The sequence below is a fragment of the Hemibagrus wyckioides genome, linkage group LG17, assembly GCF_019097595.1.
Source record: "Hemibagrus wyckioides isolate EC202008001 linkage group LG17, SWU_Hwy_1.0, whole genome shotgun sequence".
Lineage (NCBI taxonomy): Eukaryota > Metazoa > Chordata > Actinopteri > Siluriformes > Bagridae > Hemibagrus > Hemibagrus wyckioides.
The window spans coordinates 11,659,304-11,673,775 of record NC_080726.1 but is presented as its reverse complement, the minus strand read 5'-3'; the positions used below and the strand labels follow the sequence as shown (position 1 = coordinate 11,673,775).

General features: G+C 37.3%; 1 protein-coding gene across 2 annotated transcripts; it reads right to left on the bottom strand.

Annotated features, from left to right (window-relative positions):
* Positions 1 to 300: 300 nt before the first annotated feature.
* nars2 (asparaginyl-tRNA synthetase 2, mitochondrial) lies at positions 301 to 10,235 on the bottom strand. 2 transcript variants are annotated; one of them, XM_058412826.1, is made up of 15 exons: positions 9,840 to 10,235; positions 9,262 to 9,371; positions 9,017 to 9,137; positions 8,781 to 8,921; positions 8,617 to 8,697; positions 6,975 to 7,078; positions 6,149 to 6,281; positions 5,799 to 5,897; positions 5,664 to 5,701; positions 4,113 to 4,179; positions 3,868 to 4,005; positions 2,622 to 2,674; positions 2,448 to 2,545; positions 1,708 to 1,734; positions 1,499 to 1,612 (listed from the first exon to the last, which is right to left on the bottom strand). In XM_058412826.1, the coding sequence occupies exons 1-13, from the start codon at positions 10,017 to 10,019 to the stop codon at positions 2,464 to 2,466; spliced, it is 1,347 nt and encodes a 448-aa protein (XP_058268809.1). In that variant the 5' UTR covers positions 10,020 to 10,235; the 3' UTR covers positions 1,499 to 1,612; positions 1,708 to 1,734; positions 2,448 to 2,463. The 2 variants fall into 2 exon arrangements, with proteins under 2 accessions (XP_058268808.1, XP_058268809.1); XM_058412825.1 differs by lacking the exon at positions 2,622 to 2,674 and having other exon boundaries at positions 301 to 1,612.
* Positions 10,236 to 14,472: the final 4,237 nt, after the last annotated feature.

The following is a 14,472-nucleotide window of genomic DNA, read 5'->3' as shown; positions in this document are numbered from 1 at the left end:
TAATGAGGACGCTGAAAAACAACTCATCTGCCAGCAGAGATGGTCTACTAGTTTGACCAGCTCAGCATGTGTTTTGGCAGCTAGTATCCACGAGACCAAGCTGAATTGTTCAGCAGGTTGGAAACCTCTCGAGCACTGTTGCAAAAATATTTATTCATGGGTTACTATGAAATTGAACATTAAAAAAAACAAACAAACAAAAAAAAGCAATTTCAAAATGAATAACAATGCCAGAGAAATAGCACTATTAAAAGAATCTGAGGCTGTAATTTATAACACACACAAAAAAAACTTTTAATAATAAAAAAATGAAAAATACTGGACAGTAGGTATATAGGTGTATATAGCTGTAGCTTTGCAATCTACACTCAGCATAAAGTAAAGGGACCACCACAAGACAGCCAATCTGGACCATTCGAAGCATACCACTGAAAGTGAACAGTGGTTGCATGTGTGCATTTGGCACTAGTATGAATGTTTCAGGTGGAGTTGAAAAATACCAAAGAGTGAGAGAGACAAAATAAGGCTGGGGTTAAACAAAGGGATTGCTGTACCTACAAAACGTGCCTATATGGTAGGTTTACCTTTCAAAAAAATGTCCAAAGGGTATTTATTAGTAATTAATAAACAAACCAGTCTGTACAAATCAACACTGTTCATTAGAAAACGCTGCCATCTAGTGGTGAGCAAATGTAAATAAACCATATTCATAAGTTCATAATTGCGTGGAAGTGTGAAAAGCCAACACACATTGATTTTAATCTGTATTTTTCCCTACAATGTATGCTACTGTTGTTTAGTTTGGTGTTTACTATGTTAATAAGCAAGTCTAACTGATATCTGATCACAGAGTAAACCATACACTGCAAATGAATTTTGTCTTGTTTTATACTCTTCCCAATGATAAAAATGTTATCCCCTCTTATGAATCCATTACAAAAAGACGGCACTAAAATGACATGGAAAGAATCGATGTTTTAAAATGTAACTACACTAAATATTTTCAAAACTAAACAGAAAATGTATGAGCTTGACTACAAATTCAAATGAACCATCAGAAAGCCTTTTAGCTACAGCACTTACAAATCATTGAGGCTCAAGCTTGGCAAAGCGAGATGATCTGTACACATTTGCAAGTGTTTTGCATGTCAATTGCACACTGCTGAATTACGAAAGAGGCTCTGGGATCAAGATCTTAACTCGCTTGCTCACTTTCCCATGTTTTCTACTTTCTATTTTTCATAACAGAATGAATTTTACAGCAGAAGGTTTTTACGGTATGGAGAATGCATTTTGCCAAGGAGTTCTCATTAAAATAAATCACCACAATTCTTAATGTAAACTGGAATAAATTACTGTCTCTTGCCATCTGTTTCTGTGCATTGAAGAGTGATTCTCCCTGTGAAAACATATGAAACAATACCACGTCCTTTCTATCAGTTTATTATAATTCTATACCAGGCTGCTTCACAGAATACAGGAGCGTGAAAACCTTGCAAAAGGAATAGTGTCCTTGATGTTGTCGATTCCTAAAACACACTGCAGGTATCTCTCGAAGCCCATCCCAAATCCGCCATGAGGCACTGAACCAAACTCTCTCAGCTGAAGATACCTGTAAAAAGGAGGACGCAGAGGGAGGGGATTTACCTTTTATTCAGCTGGGAACCACTGAGCTCTGAACAGGATTTGAAAAAAATATGACCCTACCATGCATATGTCTCATCCAATCCAACCCTAAAGAAACAAGATTACAGATTCAAGATTACACATAGTAACTAATTCGCACATAGATAAGAATATTGCAAACAGTAATGAGCTAGAAGAGATTAGTCAGCATGATATAATCGAAATACAGTCAACTCCAGAGTTACTGACACCCTTCAAAAGAATGGGTAAAAAATCATTGTGTGAAAAAATTATATAAAATATTACAGTAAAATTATCTCCTCGAATGACTTACCTTTACTCTAACAAAGCTCACAGATAATAACTCCCATAAGGAGTTATTATCTAATTAAGAAAATAGAATTGTATCTCTCTCAAAAATAAATGTTTCAAAATTAGTTCCAAACCTAAATTGCATTTTAAATTAATGCAAATATCAATCTTGGAACTATTCCAGTTTATTTCCAAGAAGAGACAATGAAATATCCAAAAATATGCAAAAAAAAAAAAAAAGTTGAATAAACAAACAATGATAGAGTTGATAATGTTCCAACATCCAGATCACAGTGCACATGATGTGTCATGATGCATCATAATTTCAAAAGCAGGGTATCACAGGACATTTACACAACTTCAGAAAATCCAATCTTTATATGTTTAGGATCAATATATACCCAACTGCAAGTGTTGTATCAGTTCACATTTAAGGCACCAATGATTCTGAAATTGTTCAGAGGCACATCGAGTTAAACGCCTAAGCATTATGAAAAAGGTTCACTTACTTTGCTAACCGATCCCTTAGCAGCTCCGGTCTTTCCTCTCTGAGAGAGCCACCACACAGCTCCCCCACACCGGGCACCAAGAGATCGACTGCAGCTGCCTGGCAAAAACAAAATCATCAACAATACAATAAACGGAAAAAAGTGATGTCAAACAAAATAAAGAGGACCACCTACTGAAAAGTAAAACAAAATCTGTTCTCTGAGTCGGCACATAGCCTCCATTTCCACTGTAACACAATCATATCGTTTGAAGGATGAAGGACATTTTTCAAAAATATATTTATTTATTTAAGTTTGTGATGTCTTACAATATAAATGCAATATAGAGTCAGCTCCAGAATAATTGGCACCCTTGGTAAAGATGGGCTGGAGAAACAAATGCTATGTAAAAATACCTTGTGGTTAATCAGCTCAAGCTTACAATAAAGACATGGCAGAGATCTAGCATCTAATTAAAGTACATTTATTATCTTTATCAAGAATAAACATTTTCAACAAAACCGCATAGCACAATTATTTGTAGCCGAAGAAGTTAAGATACAAAATGTAACTGAAGCAAGTTCTCCTGAGGCTTTGAAAGCAGTCACAATCAAAAATACAAAAAAAATTGAACAAATAAAGGCTTATGATCTGAGATTTACAGATGATGGTAGCACCAAGTCTATAAATCTACAATAAGAGCCCACCTCCATGTCAACAAATCATTGGGAAGGTGCCAGAAGAAAGCCTTTTCTTTCATGTGTGCAGGGAGTTTGTTAGACACGCAAGAATCTTGAGTGAACCATTTTCGTTGTTAAGATAAGACAAAGATTTGCTTAAACTACAAGATTGTTCTACAGAATATACTTATAGTATAGTGGAGGTGAATGGGAAAATGCACAAGGAGAACCCTGGAGATAATATAATAATCAATAATACCATGTTTTTTAGAAAAATATAATTCATAAGATTTTTAATTTCCTACAATAAATTTACTTTGATTAAAGTTTCTCTCGATTTTTATTTTGAGAGTAAATTAATTAAACACAAAAACTGTATTTTATAGACTTTTTCCCCTACACATCATTAATAAGGGTGCCAATAATTCTGGAGCTGGCGTTTTGGTTCACTACAGCCAATCCTGCCATACAGTGAATGCCAAGAATGAGATTCACTTCAGTCCAGTCAGTGAAACTACGCCAGATACAAATACTGTGTAACTCATGACAGCTGGAACAGAAACTTGTCTGACAGTGTTATGATCAGTTTCAGGTCTTAAAACAATTTTCTTTTGGATCTGTCAAAATGAACTCCCTGTCATGCGTTCTATGACTTAAAAAAAAAACTCCTGTGAAAACATGTCTGAGATTTTAATCAGTGTCTCCTTATGCTCTACTTAAGTTGGCCAACATGAACACACAAGCTCTGAGGTTATTCTTACTGTGTGCTGAGGCTGGTCTTGATTGTCTCTGGCGTAGAAAGGTTTTAGCTCATATGGATAATCCGTCACGAAGACTGGGACATTCCCACAATGCTGCACGATGTACTTCTCATGCTCTGTTTGAAGATCACAACCCCACTGTTGGTGAGTTGAGAGAAAGCGAAAAACAATTATGCACTACATGACATCAGGAATATTGGGAAAATGTAAGCGAAGGTTTTATGAGATGGTGTAAATTTACTTGCCTCTGGCTTGAAGGTAAATTGCTCTGAGCTACGGTTTAGAATGTCAATCGCCTCTGTATAGGAAATTCTACAAAACACAGTAAAAATCTACAATGAAGATGAATTATTATTCATGAATAATAATGCTGTAATCATTTTTGTGAATTGATTTGAGTTTTAATGTCATATATGGCACATACTATTAAACAGAAATACACCGATCAGGATTAACATTATGAGCAGTGAGAGGTGAAGTGAGTAACACTGATTATCTCCTCATCATGGCACCTGTTAGTGGGTGGGATATATTAGGCAGCAAGTGAAGATTTTGTCCTCAAAGTTGATGTGTTAAAAGCAGTAAAAATGGGAAAGTGTAAGGATTTGAGCGAGTTTGACAAGGGCTAAATTGTGATGGCTAGACCACTGGATCAGAACATCTCCAAAACTGTGGCTCTTTTGGTGTTCTTGGTCTACAGTGGTCAGTATCTATCAAAAGTATCCTTTAAGTCCTGCAAGTCCTTTAAGTATCCTTTAAGTCCTGTAAGTTGTGAGGTGGGGCCCATGGATGTCCCACCTTGCAAGTTACAGGACTTAAAGGATCTGCTGCTAACATCTTGGTGCCAGATACCACAGCACACCTTCAGGAATCTAGTGGAGTCCTTGCCTTGACGGGTCAGAGTTGTTTTGGCAGCAAAATGGGGACCAACACAATATTAGGCAGGTGGTCATAATGTTATGCCTGATCAGTGTACATCTGTCCAAAATTTAATCAAACTTTGAACCTTGCTCCGGGGCACAAGGCAGGGTACACCCTAGACGAGATGCCAGTCTATCACAGGCACAATCGCACACACACCCATTCACACACTACAAACAACTTACAGATGTCAATCAGCCTGTAACGCATGTCTGGAACCGGATTAAACCCCTGAGGCACAGGGAGAACATGCAAACTTCACATAAACGACAGATGTAGGAATCCAACCCCCAACTCAGGAGGTGTGAAGCAAATGTGTGAACCAAACAACTGTGCTCAGTTACATCTACAGTTAAAGGAGCGCTGAAAGTCAGCACCCTCACCTTCCACGTCCTTGCTCAGAAGCCTATGTGATGATGCACACATTTCCACATGAATTTTAATGTTTTATTTTCTTTTTAAATAAATCCTGATAGGGATTGCATGGGAAAATGGCAAACACATTTTTATACATAAGCAATGTTTATACATTAGGCCCCTGGTGACCCGGAATAGAAAAGATGTACAATGCTATACTACTGTATATGTTACCACACCAAAATAAGCATCTAAAGCTGTTACTTCTGCTTTCGGAACCAATGAATAATCTATGTATGTATTTGCACAATTAAGTGCTTCCTTCCTGCTTTATGTAGCAAAGTATAAATGTATTTACAGTTTGGTGACTGGAATTTAGTTGAATTTTAGAAAGCTACTACAAACAAATACTGCTTCAATACAGAGCGAAACAAACTTCATTTGTTTGGTCAGAGTGTAAACATTAGCTCATATGACCATAAATAAAGTCATACATGAATAGAAAAGAACATACGTACACATTAAAGTTTCGTTTCATCATGATGTCCACTTGTTCCTGAAAACAAGACAAAGGTTTTTGGCATCTGAATACCATGGTGGCTTTGATGAGTTATATATGAAAACGCATTAAGTAGGGAGTTTTAAAGTTCTACCATATGTCCTGGTGAGATATATTTGTGAAATAATTCCACATCCTCTGCACAGTGAGAGAGCAGATTCTCTGTAGTTGTCTTGAACAAACCCTCCATAACCTGAGAAAAAGACATAATATTAAAACACACAACAAATACACTGTACAGGATCGTGTGTTTAAACTTGAATCATAAACCATCATTCTGCATTTGCAGGAAAGTCACAAAATGTCATGAAAACAACCACTTAGACTCCCCTGCTTAGAAACCCTGCTAAATAAGATGCCAAGTAGTTTTCAGTGGGCGTTAGATGTGTAGCCATGTGTAATGGTATAGTTTATTCAGTAGGTCAGTAAGACTCAGTAACTGACCTTCATGAGGTCCTTCAGTGACTCCGTGAAGGCGATTTCTGCCTCCACCATGTAAAACTCAGCCAAGTGTCTCCTGGTCTGGGAATTTTCTGCTCGAAATGTTGGGCCAAATGTGTAAACGGCAGGAAAAGCCCTACAGAAGGCAACAGTAAATTGAACAAAAACAAGGAAGACTTGATTTTGTATCTTGCAATTCCTGATATTAAAAAAAAAAAAACTTTGTGTATTTATACTGAGTCTAAACTAAGGGTGAAAAACTAACATTTTTTAGCATAAGACCCACAAACAAAGAGTCACAATCAAACTGTAGACCTACATATACTGTTGAATCTCGGCATACGAATTTAATTTGTTCTGGAGCCATGTTCTTAATGCAAAAATTCATATTGGAATTCATATTATCATAGGAAATAATGTAAATGCAGATAATCCGTTCCAGAAACCCAAAAATATTACCAATATTACTAACTTCCAAGGATCAAGGGTCCTCACAGGAAGTCATGCCACCAAGCTTAGGTATCGTGGGTTAATTCGTAAATTCAGAAATCCATAAGGAAGGGCATTTGTATGACGAGATTCCACTGTACATATTTGCATATATATTATATATATATATATATATATATATATATATATATATATATATATGAGAGAGAGAGAGAGAGAGAGAAATTAGAAGTATATACAAGTAATAACATTGGGTATGTGGCTGTGTTCAGATTCGACCAGTTCAAGTGACTCCATGTACAATCAATTATATTATAAAAGAGGATGAGTGAAACAAAGATTTCACAAAAAAGGAAAGTTTAAGGTTAACAGTTCTTACCCTGCCATCACTTCCAGATGCAGCTGTCCTGAGACAGTTAGGTATGCAGGCACAGAGAAAAAATGAGGATTTTCCTTATCCAGATTCCATTCATTTCCTGCAGGCTTTCAGGAGAGAAATATTCACCAATGAATATAGCAAAGCTGAAGTTATAGCTTAAATAAAGAACAGATATATCTGCCAGTAAAATGGGCTGTATTTTGTTCTCATTGCAACCTTAGGCATTTAAGGCAGCCCTTCACATTTTGAATCGTTTCGTGAAGGAAATTGGACCATTCATCAAGAAGGACAGGTTCATTGTTGTGTTGGACAGATGGGGAAAAAGAAAAAGCCATCCAGGGCCTTAATTCATATAGAAGCTGAGAGCTGATCAAGGATCAGATTTCTCTGCTATTTACCAAGACCTTCAGATGATCTTCAGACAGCCAGATCAGACCATCCTGCTTTCTTCTGATCAAATGCCAAGATTCTTATGGCATCAGTTTAAAGTCAGTGGTTGTAGGCATTAAAGCATTGGGAAGAGAAAAAATATGGTGTTTCAGGCTTGCTGTAAGGTGAAAAAAATAAAAGACATCGACTTGATTGCCACCAATACATTGTTATTTTCTAACATTGTGAATTTCTGCAACTATCTTTGTTTTTGATACTTTTTGCTGCCTCTTTTTAATGCTGCAGTGTAAAGAAAAATGTTAAAATCTTGTTGCCAGTTACTGTACACTCATACTATACAAGCGACTAAACAGACTAAAGAATTATTCAACTCAAAGAGGAGTTTGTTCCACACAGCTTACTATCCCACTGAGCTCCCAGTTAGTTGTTATTATTGCTGCAATTTTACACAAAGTGGTAGCTCAGTGGTTATGGCGTTGGACTACTGATTGGAAGGTTGTGAGTTTGAATCCCAGGACCACCGAGTTGCCACTACTGGGCCTTGAGCTTGGCCCTTGGCCCTCAGTTAGTCAGTTGTATAAATGTAAGCTGCTCTGGATAAGCGTGTCTAGTAAATAATAATTAACAGTTGATGCCCATCACTGTAATGTCAACCCCTTAAAAAGAAAAGGTGAAAAAAGCAGGACAAACGAAGAGGGAGTAATAATAGCAGGTTTAGTTTAGTTAAGGGTGTCCAAAGTATGGCAAGACAGTTTTCTGGTTTGAATCCTAGGTTCTCTCATTAAATCAGATCTACTGATCTTTTTCCTGTTGAAAATGCTAATTTTCTTTATTATAAAGGCTACTCATTTCAGCAAGCTGAGTCAGCTGCTGTAATGACTGAATGATGGAAAATTGGTGGTCCTGGGATTCAAACTCACAAACTTCCGATCAGTAGTACAAAGCCTTAACCACTGAGCTAGCACTTCAACCAAGTACCTGTAAAAGCTTATTGTCTAACTACTTTCATGATTTGTTGTGACACTGTTGATAACTCATACTACTCATAGAAACTAAACTTATCCACTCATTTGTTTTTTTTTCTGCTTGCATAAGGCAGGACACATCAACAGGTCTAATTAGTTAAATTTTGGTGTAGACACTAAAGTGGAAGTACTAATATAAATGATGATAAATAAAGTAAAAAAACGAACAAACAAACAAACAAAAAACACCAAACATCAACTAGCAACAAATGCATTATGAGACTTACTTCCACCTGAAAGAGTTCTCCTGCTCCTTCACAGTCATTTGACGTAATCACCGGTGTGTGAATTTGCACATAGTTGTTATCCTGCAATGATTTGCAATTATCAGACCCTTTCAGTATAAAAAGTTAAAATCCCTGTGTTAGTGAAGAGACAAAGGAAACCTTACCCTGAAGTAAGAGTGGATGGCAGCAGTTGCCTGGCTACGTATTCTGAGCAATGAACTGAAGGCATTTGTTCGGCATCTCAGGTGAGGAAACTGTCTAATGTACTCCAGGGAATGGTGGCCCTTGATCTTAAGTGGAAAGTCCTGAAAATTGAAAAGATGTATTATTTATTGCGCTGCCTTGCCAGTACAATAACCAAAGTTATTGCAAAATCTAAAAAGAGAAACTTATTTTTTACCACAGGATTACATTCCCCAACCACTTCAACACGATTTGCTTGTAATTCCACACTTTGTTTTTTGCTTGGACTCTTTTCCAAACTTCCAGTAACATCGACAGCACAGCCAAAAGTAAGGTCTCTTAATGGGGGAAAGAAACGTATAAACAGAGCATCAATGAAGTGTTCCTTATGTGTAAAAGTAATTAAACAATCCAAGCAACACTAAAAAAATATTTCACAAGCTATTGAGGTAGAAACATCACCTGGTGTTGAGGTCTGAGCTGGCTACTACTTGCAGAGGTTGCAAAGAACTTCCATCATTCACATGCAGAAAGAGACTGTGCTTTTGCGATCGGACAGAGCGTACCCAACCCTGAGGAATCACATTATCCATTGCAGGTTATTATCAAAATAACGACCAAATTATCAATAATCAAGATTCTCAAAGTGGGGTCCAGGGATCCACAGGGGTCTGGAACACTTTTTTTGTTTGTCTTTGGTTTGTAAAAGTGGTGCAAGTCACCACTCACCATTATTGAAGTTAGTAACACATATTAATACTTGAATCAAATGCATTTAATCCAAACTTAAATCTATAAATAATGATACTTGGTCCAAAATCCTAGGAAAAAAGCTTGCTGATCGTCATTCTGAAGTAGTATCTTTAGTTTAAACACTATTGTAGACATTTGTCCAAATAGTAAACCTCATATTTGAACAGCTGGATTCTAATCATCAAATGCAATGAGGGGTTCATGAAAGGTATTTTACAGTTAAAGGGGTTTGACCCTAATCAGCCCTAATCAAGATGATCAACACATCATGCAGATTCAGACCATACCTGTATTCTGATGGTTGATCCTGTCTCTGGGCTGTTGAGAGCATCACGTACCCTGACTCTCTTTGCTGAGCTGCAATAAAGCCGTTTACTTAAAAGGACATAAGCACAGAGCCGTGATGTGACCAGTGATCTCCCCAATAACGTTACTGTAACTGCCATCACAGCAGCAGAGGAGCGCATGGGCGGAGTTTGCGGCTCTTCTTCAGACTTTAAACGAGTCTTGTCTTGTTATTCACGTCATTTAATAAGTGCACGAGTAACATTTAGGGGTGTAAATAAAATCATTGTCTTCATAACAGTACGATAAACAGAACTCAAATCTGTACACGCAAAATGTTATGACATTCACGCTGCTCTAAACACGCTTCCTGATATTTAATCGACTTCCTGGTCAGGCTCCATCCTATTGGTTGAATGCAGCCACGTGGGATAGAATAGCCAATGACAGCGTGATAGAGCTGCTGGGAAATGTATTTGTAAGTGTACATGCAGGTTCTTTTGCAGGTCAAATACCATGGAGATGCTATAATTATGATGTAAACTTTTGTTTATTTGTTTCCTTGTTTTTGTTTATTTCCTTCATTCTCAGCTGTAAATAACAGAAACGGCAAACATTAAGTAAAATTATGATTTGCTTAAAAATTTAAATATCTATCTACAGTTTATGTTCAATATACACTGATCAGGCATAACATTATGAGCAGTGACAGGTGAAGTGAATAACACTGATTATCTCCTCATCATGGCACCTGTTACTGGGTGGGATATATTAGGCAGCAAGTGAATATTTTGTCCTCAAAGTTGATGTGTTAGAAGCAGGAAAAATGGGCAAGCGTAAGGATTTGAGCGAGTTTGACAAGGGGCCAAATTGTGATGGCTAGATGACTGGATCAGAGCATCTCCAAAACTGCAGCTCTTGTGGGGTGTTCCCGGTCTGCAGTGGTCAGTATCTAGCAAAAGTGGTACAAGGAAGGAACAGTGGTGAACCGGTGAAAGGGTCATGGGCCAAGACTTACTGTTGCACATGGGGAGCAAAGGCTGGACTGTGTGGTCTGATCCAACAGACGAGCTACTGTTGCTCAAATTGCTGAAGAAGTTTATGCTGGTTCTGATAGAAAGGTGTCAGAATACACAGTGCATCACAGTTTGTTGCATATGGGGCTGCATAGCTGCAGATCAGTCAGGGTGCCCAGGTGGTCATAATGTTATGCCTGGTCAATGTATATAACGCCTTTCTAACATTTCTAAAAGAAATTTTTATGTAATAAAAATAAGTGTAATAAAAAAGAACTGTACACACACACACACATACATCAGTTTAATACAGTAGGAACACCTGTACCATTGCTCTTTCATGGAATAATGCAGTCAATCATAATCATAATCAGGCAGCAGCACAGCACAATTAATGTTCAGTTTGGAAGAAATTTCAGTGACTTTGACTGTGCCATGTCATGTCACAAGTCATTACACAGAATGGCAAAAGAATAGAAAAACCATTGAGCAGTTGTGTGGGTGGAAACACCTGGTTGTTGAGAGGTCATATTTTTCCCAAATATTTAACTGTCTAGTTTCAGTGCCCACTGTCATCAAACATTTAAACTTATATCATATATCAGATGTCCTTATGCAGAGCGACTTACAGAGCTGTCAGCTCTGGTCATTCTCCTCTGGCCTCTGTTGTCAAAGAGGTGTTTCTGCCCACAAAACTGTCTTCACTAAAGCTTTTGTTTGTTTGTTTGTTTATTTAGCTGCACCATTCTATGTAAACATATCTATAGATTGTCGTGTGCTAAAACCCCAGGACATCAGTAATTTCTGAAACAGCTTATCGGCACACAAACAACCATGCCACAGTCACCAAGGTCACAGTTTCCCTATTATGATGTTTAATGTGAACATTAACTGAGGTTCTTGACCTGTATCTACATAATCGTATGAATTTCACTGCAGTTTCATGATCAGATGATTAGAAACTAGCATGTACGTGCAGGTGTTCCTATTAAAGTAAATTTTGACGGTAAAGGATGGTTATTTTGGCCCTAACAAAAGGTTAAGTAAGGAATAAAATGCAGACTTAGGGTGTGCTGTTGTAAGAAAATAATCAACAGGGTGTTAGGGAGTTGCTTAATTTATTTTCCAATAAAAGCATGTCATGAAGTGTAGCGATTGATGACAATCAAAAGCCAATTATTCCAATTTTTTTTTTTAATAAACAATACATTGTACTTTTAACATTTATGAGATAAATTAGTTTCTGTTATCACTTAGTCAGTCCTTCTCCAGAGTGACCATTCCACATACAAAGAAAGCTTCGTTAAAAACACTTTTTAAAATGTGTTTATCATTAGCTTAAGATTATGTAGGTTATCTGTCATATGATAAGCCCTTGTGAGAGAGTTGCTAAATTTGCTAAAGTTGTAAATAGTAGAATCAGTGCAGTAATAAATAAAACTTGTGATTGGACTTACAGCCTTGCACTAATTTCAGAGCTGTTGTTATAGAATAATCCTCTGACTGACTAATCATATTTGAAAGTTCAACAGCATTGTGATATAAAGCACCATTAAAGGTTATTCGGGCAACAAGTGCATTCTCTAAAAACCTTTTCTGGCAATTTCCCCAGCACACCAGTCTTGCTTTTTAGCCTTGTGGCCATTTAACTTGCTGATATTTGTTCAAGCCGAACAGCATTACTAGAGTCAGCAGAAAGCTCCGGCTGTGTTTAAAACATCATTATCAGATGAAGGGTAAATTGGATGAATGCAGCATTAGTGTGTGTTTGTGACATTCAAACACTCTGCTTTCTAGTGAAGCAGATCATTTTGGCTATGATCAGGTTGAAGCCCTATATGAACAGAATAAGCATCCCTATGACTCTTTATCGCTGCATATCTGCCACCTGAAATCCACATTAAACTCATGTTTATGAAACACACTGTGGCACAGAAACAGACTCTTTGTAAAACAGAGCCTTTAGGGCCACAGGGTGGCGCAGTAGCTCCACATCATCTACATCCTTTTCCACACTGCATCAACTAGCGACAGATCCATTTAATGACTTATTTATCAACTCAGCATCTTTTACCAATGTTTTATTAATGTATGTACAGTGTCTCCACAGGCCTGATCTTACCACTTTCAATGCCAGTGCTGTTCCTTCAGCTATCTCGCTTTGTTTCATTAGCAGATCACTGACATACCGCATCACGATTATTTATTGGTAATGGACCATGACATGATGGCAAGACCGTCTGGAATTTTTCAACAGCATGTATATAACCTAGACACGGCTCATGGTCCATTTTTTCTCTTTACAGCAGTCTAGAATAATGTTCTGTCTTATAATGAATGAATGTTAGTGAAGCATGGTGTCAAGCGGTTCTGATATGCTTTCAGTTTTTATTAATTACCAGCAATGTTTGATGGTTTGAGTGAGAAATGACTTACTATTGACCAAGTTTACTTCAAGTTTATAATGAATTTTTAGCAGATGCAGGAATATTATTTATGTTTATTGCACTATTATGTAACATCTAATCTTCTGTTTCTAAACAGATATATGCTGTGCAAATCACTGCTTTATTAAAAAGTCCCAAACAATGTTTTCAGAAGATTAGGTACTACAAATAATAATAATGATGACGATAATGACGAATTATTATTATTATTATTATTATTATTATTATTATTATTATTATTATTATTATTATTATTATCCACTCATATCAGAGCATATCAGAAGCACTTGACACCATGCTTCACTAACATTCATTCATTATAAAACAGAACATTATTTTAGACTGCTGTGAAACATGGACCATGAGCCGTGTCTAGGTTATATACATGCTGTTGAAAAATTCCAGACATTCTTGCCGTCATGTCATGGATCATTACCAATAAATAATCCTGATGCAGTATGTCAGTAATCTGCTAATGAAACAAAGCGAGATAGCTGAAAGAACAGCACTGGCATTGAAAGTGGTAAGATCAAGCGACACTGTACATACATTAGTAAAACACTGGTAAATAGTTTATACATTATTATTAGTAGTAGTAGTAGTATTATGTACCTTATGCATGCAAGTTAATATTTATGTCAGATGACCATATTTGCCACAGACAGTAATAAAGACTTGCTGCTGTCCAGCTCTTGGCACTGTATGAATACCTTTGGTCTGGCAGAAGCTTTGGTTGTCCGAATTTGCTTTTGTATTTTTGCCTCAAGTCAATAGGTGATTAGCCAACACCAACAAGGATCTTGTTTTAAAAGACGTAGGCTTCCAAACCCTTTCTCTAAGGGCAGGATGGCCCTCACCTTCTGCCTGTCCAGTGATACACACTGTATTGACTCTTTATTCATAGGGACTATCATCAATCCCTCTGCGGTCTCAGGAGAAGCATTGATTTTGGCCAGCACGCTTCGTTTAGCTCTGATGAGGCCAATAAAGTGGTGTAATTTCAGGAGATGAAGTCTGTGGAGCTTAAACCCAAGTCTAAAACCAGGCGACTCGGAATGAACCGCTCCATGCGGAATCTGACTTCAGGGTATCTTCCTTATAAAGCCCTTTTAATAAGTTCCAGGCCTCCTGCTATGTACAGAATGAATGAGTGGCTTTATGGCGAGGGAATG

What these genes read in the sequence shown, in the direction of transcription:
- nars2 (XM_058412825.1), bottom strand. Translation starts at nt 10,019, where the DNA reads ATGCGCTCCTCTGCTGCTGTGATGGCAGTTACAGTAACGTTATTGGGG. An exon ending in AGCTCAGACCTCAACACCAG is followed by an intron (nt 9,138 to 9,261) that starts GTGATGTTTCTA and finishes TCCCCCATTAAG; the next exon opens with AGACCTTACTTTTGGCTGTG. An exon ending in CATCTGGAAGTGATGGCAGG is followed by an intron (nt 6,282 to 6,974) that starts GTAAGAACTGTT and finishes TGCCTTCTGTAG; the next exon opens with GGCTTTTCCTGCCGTTTACA.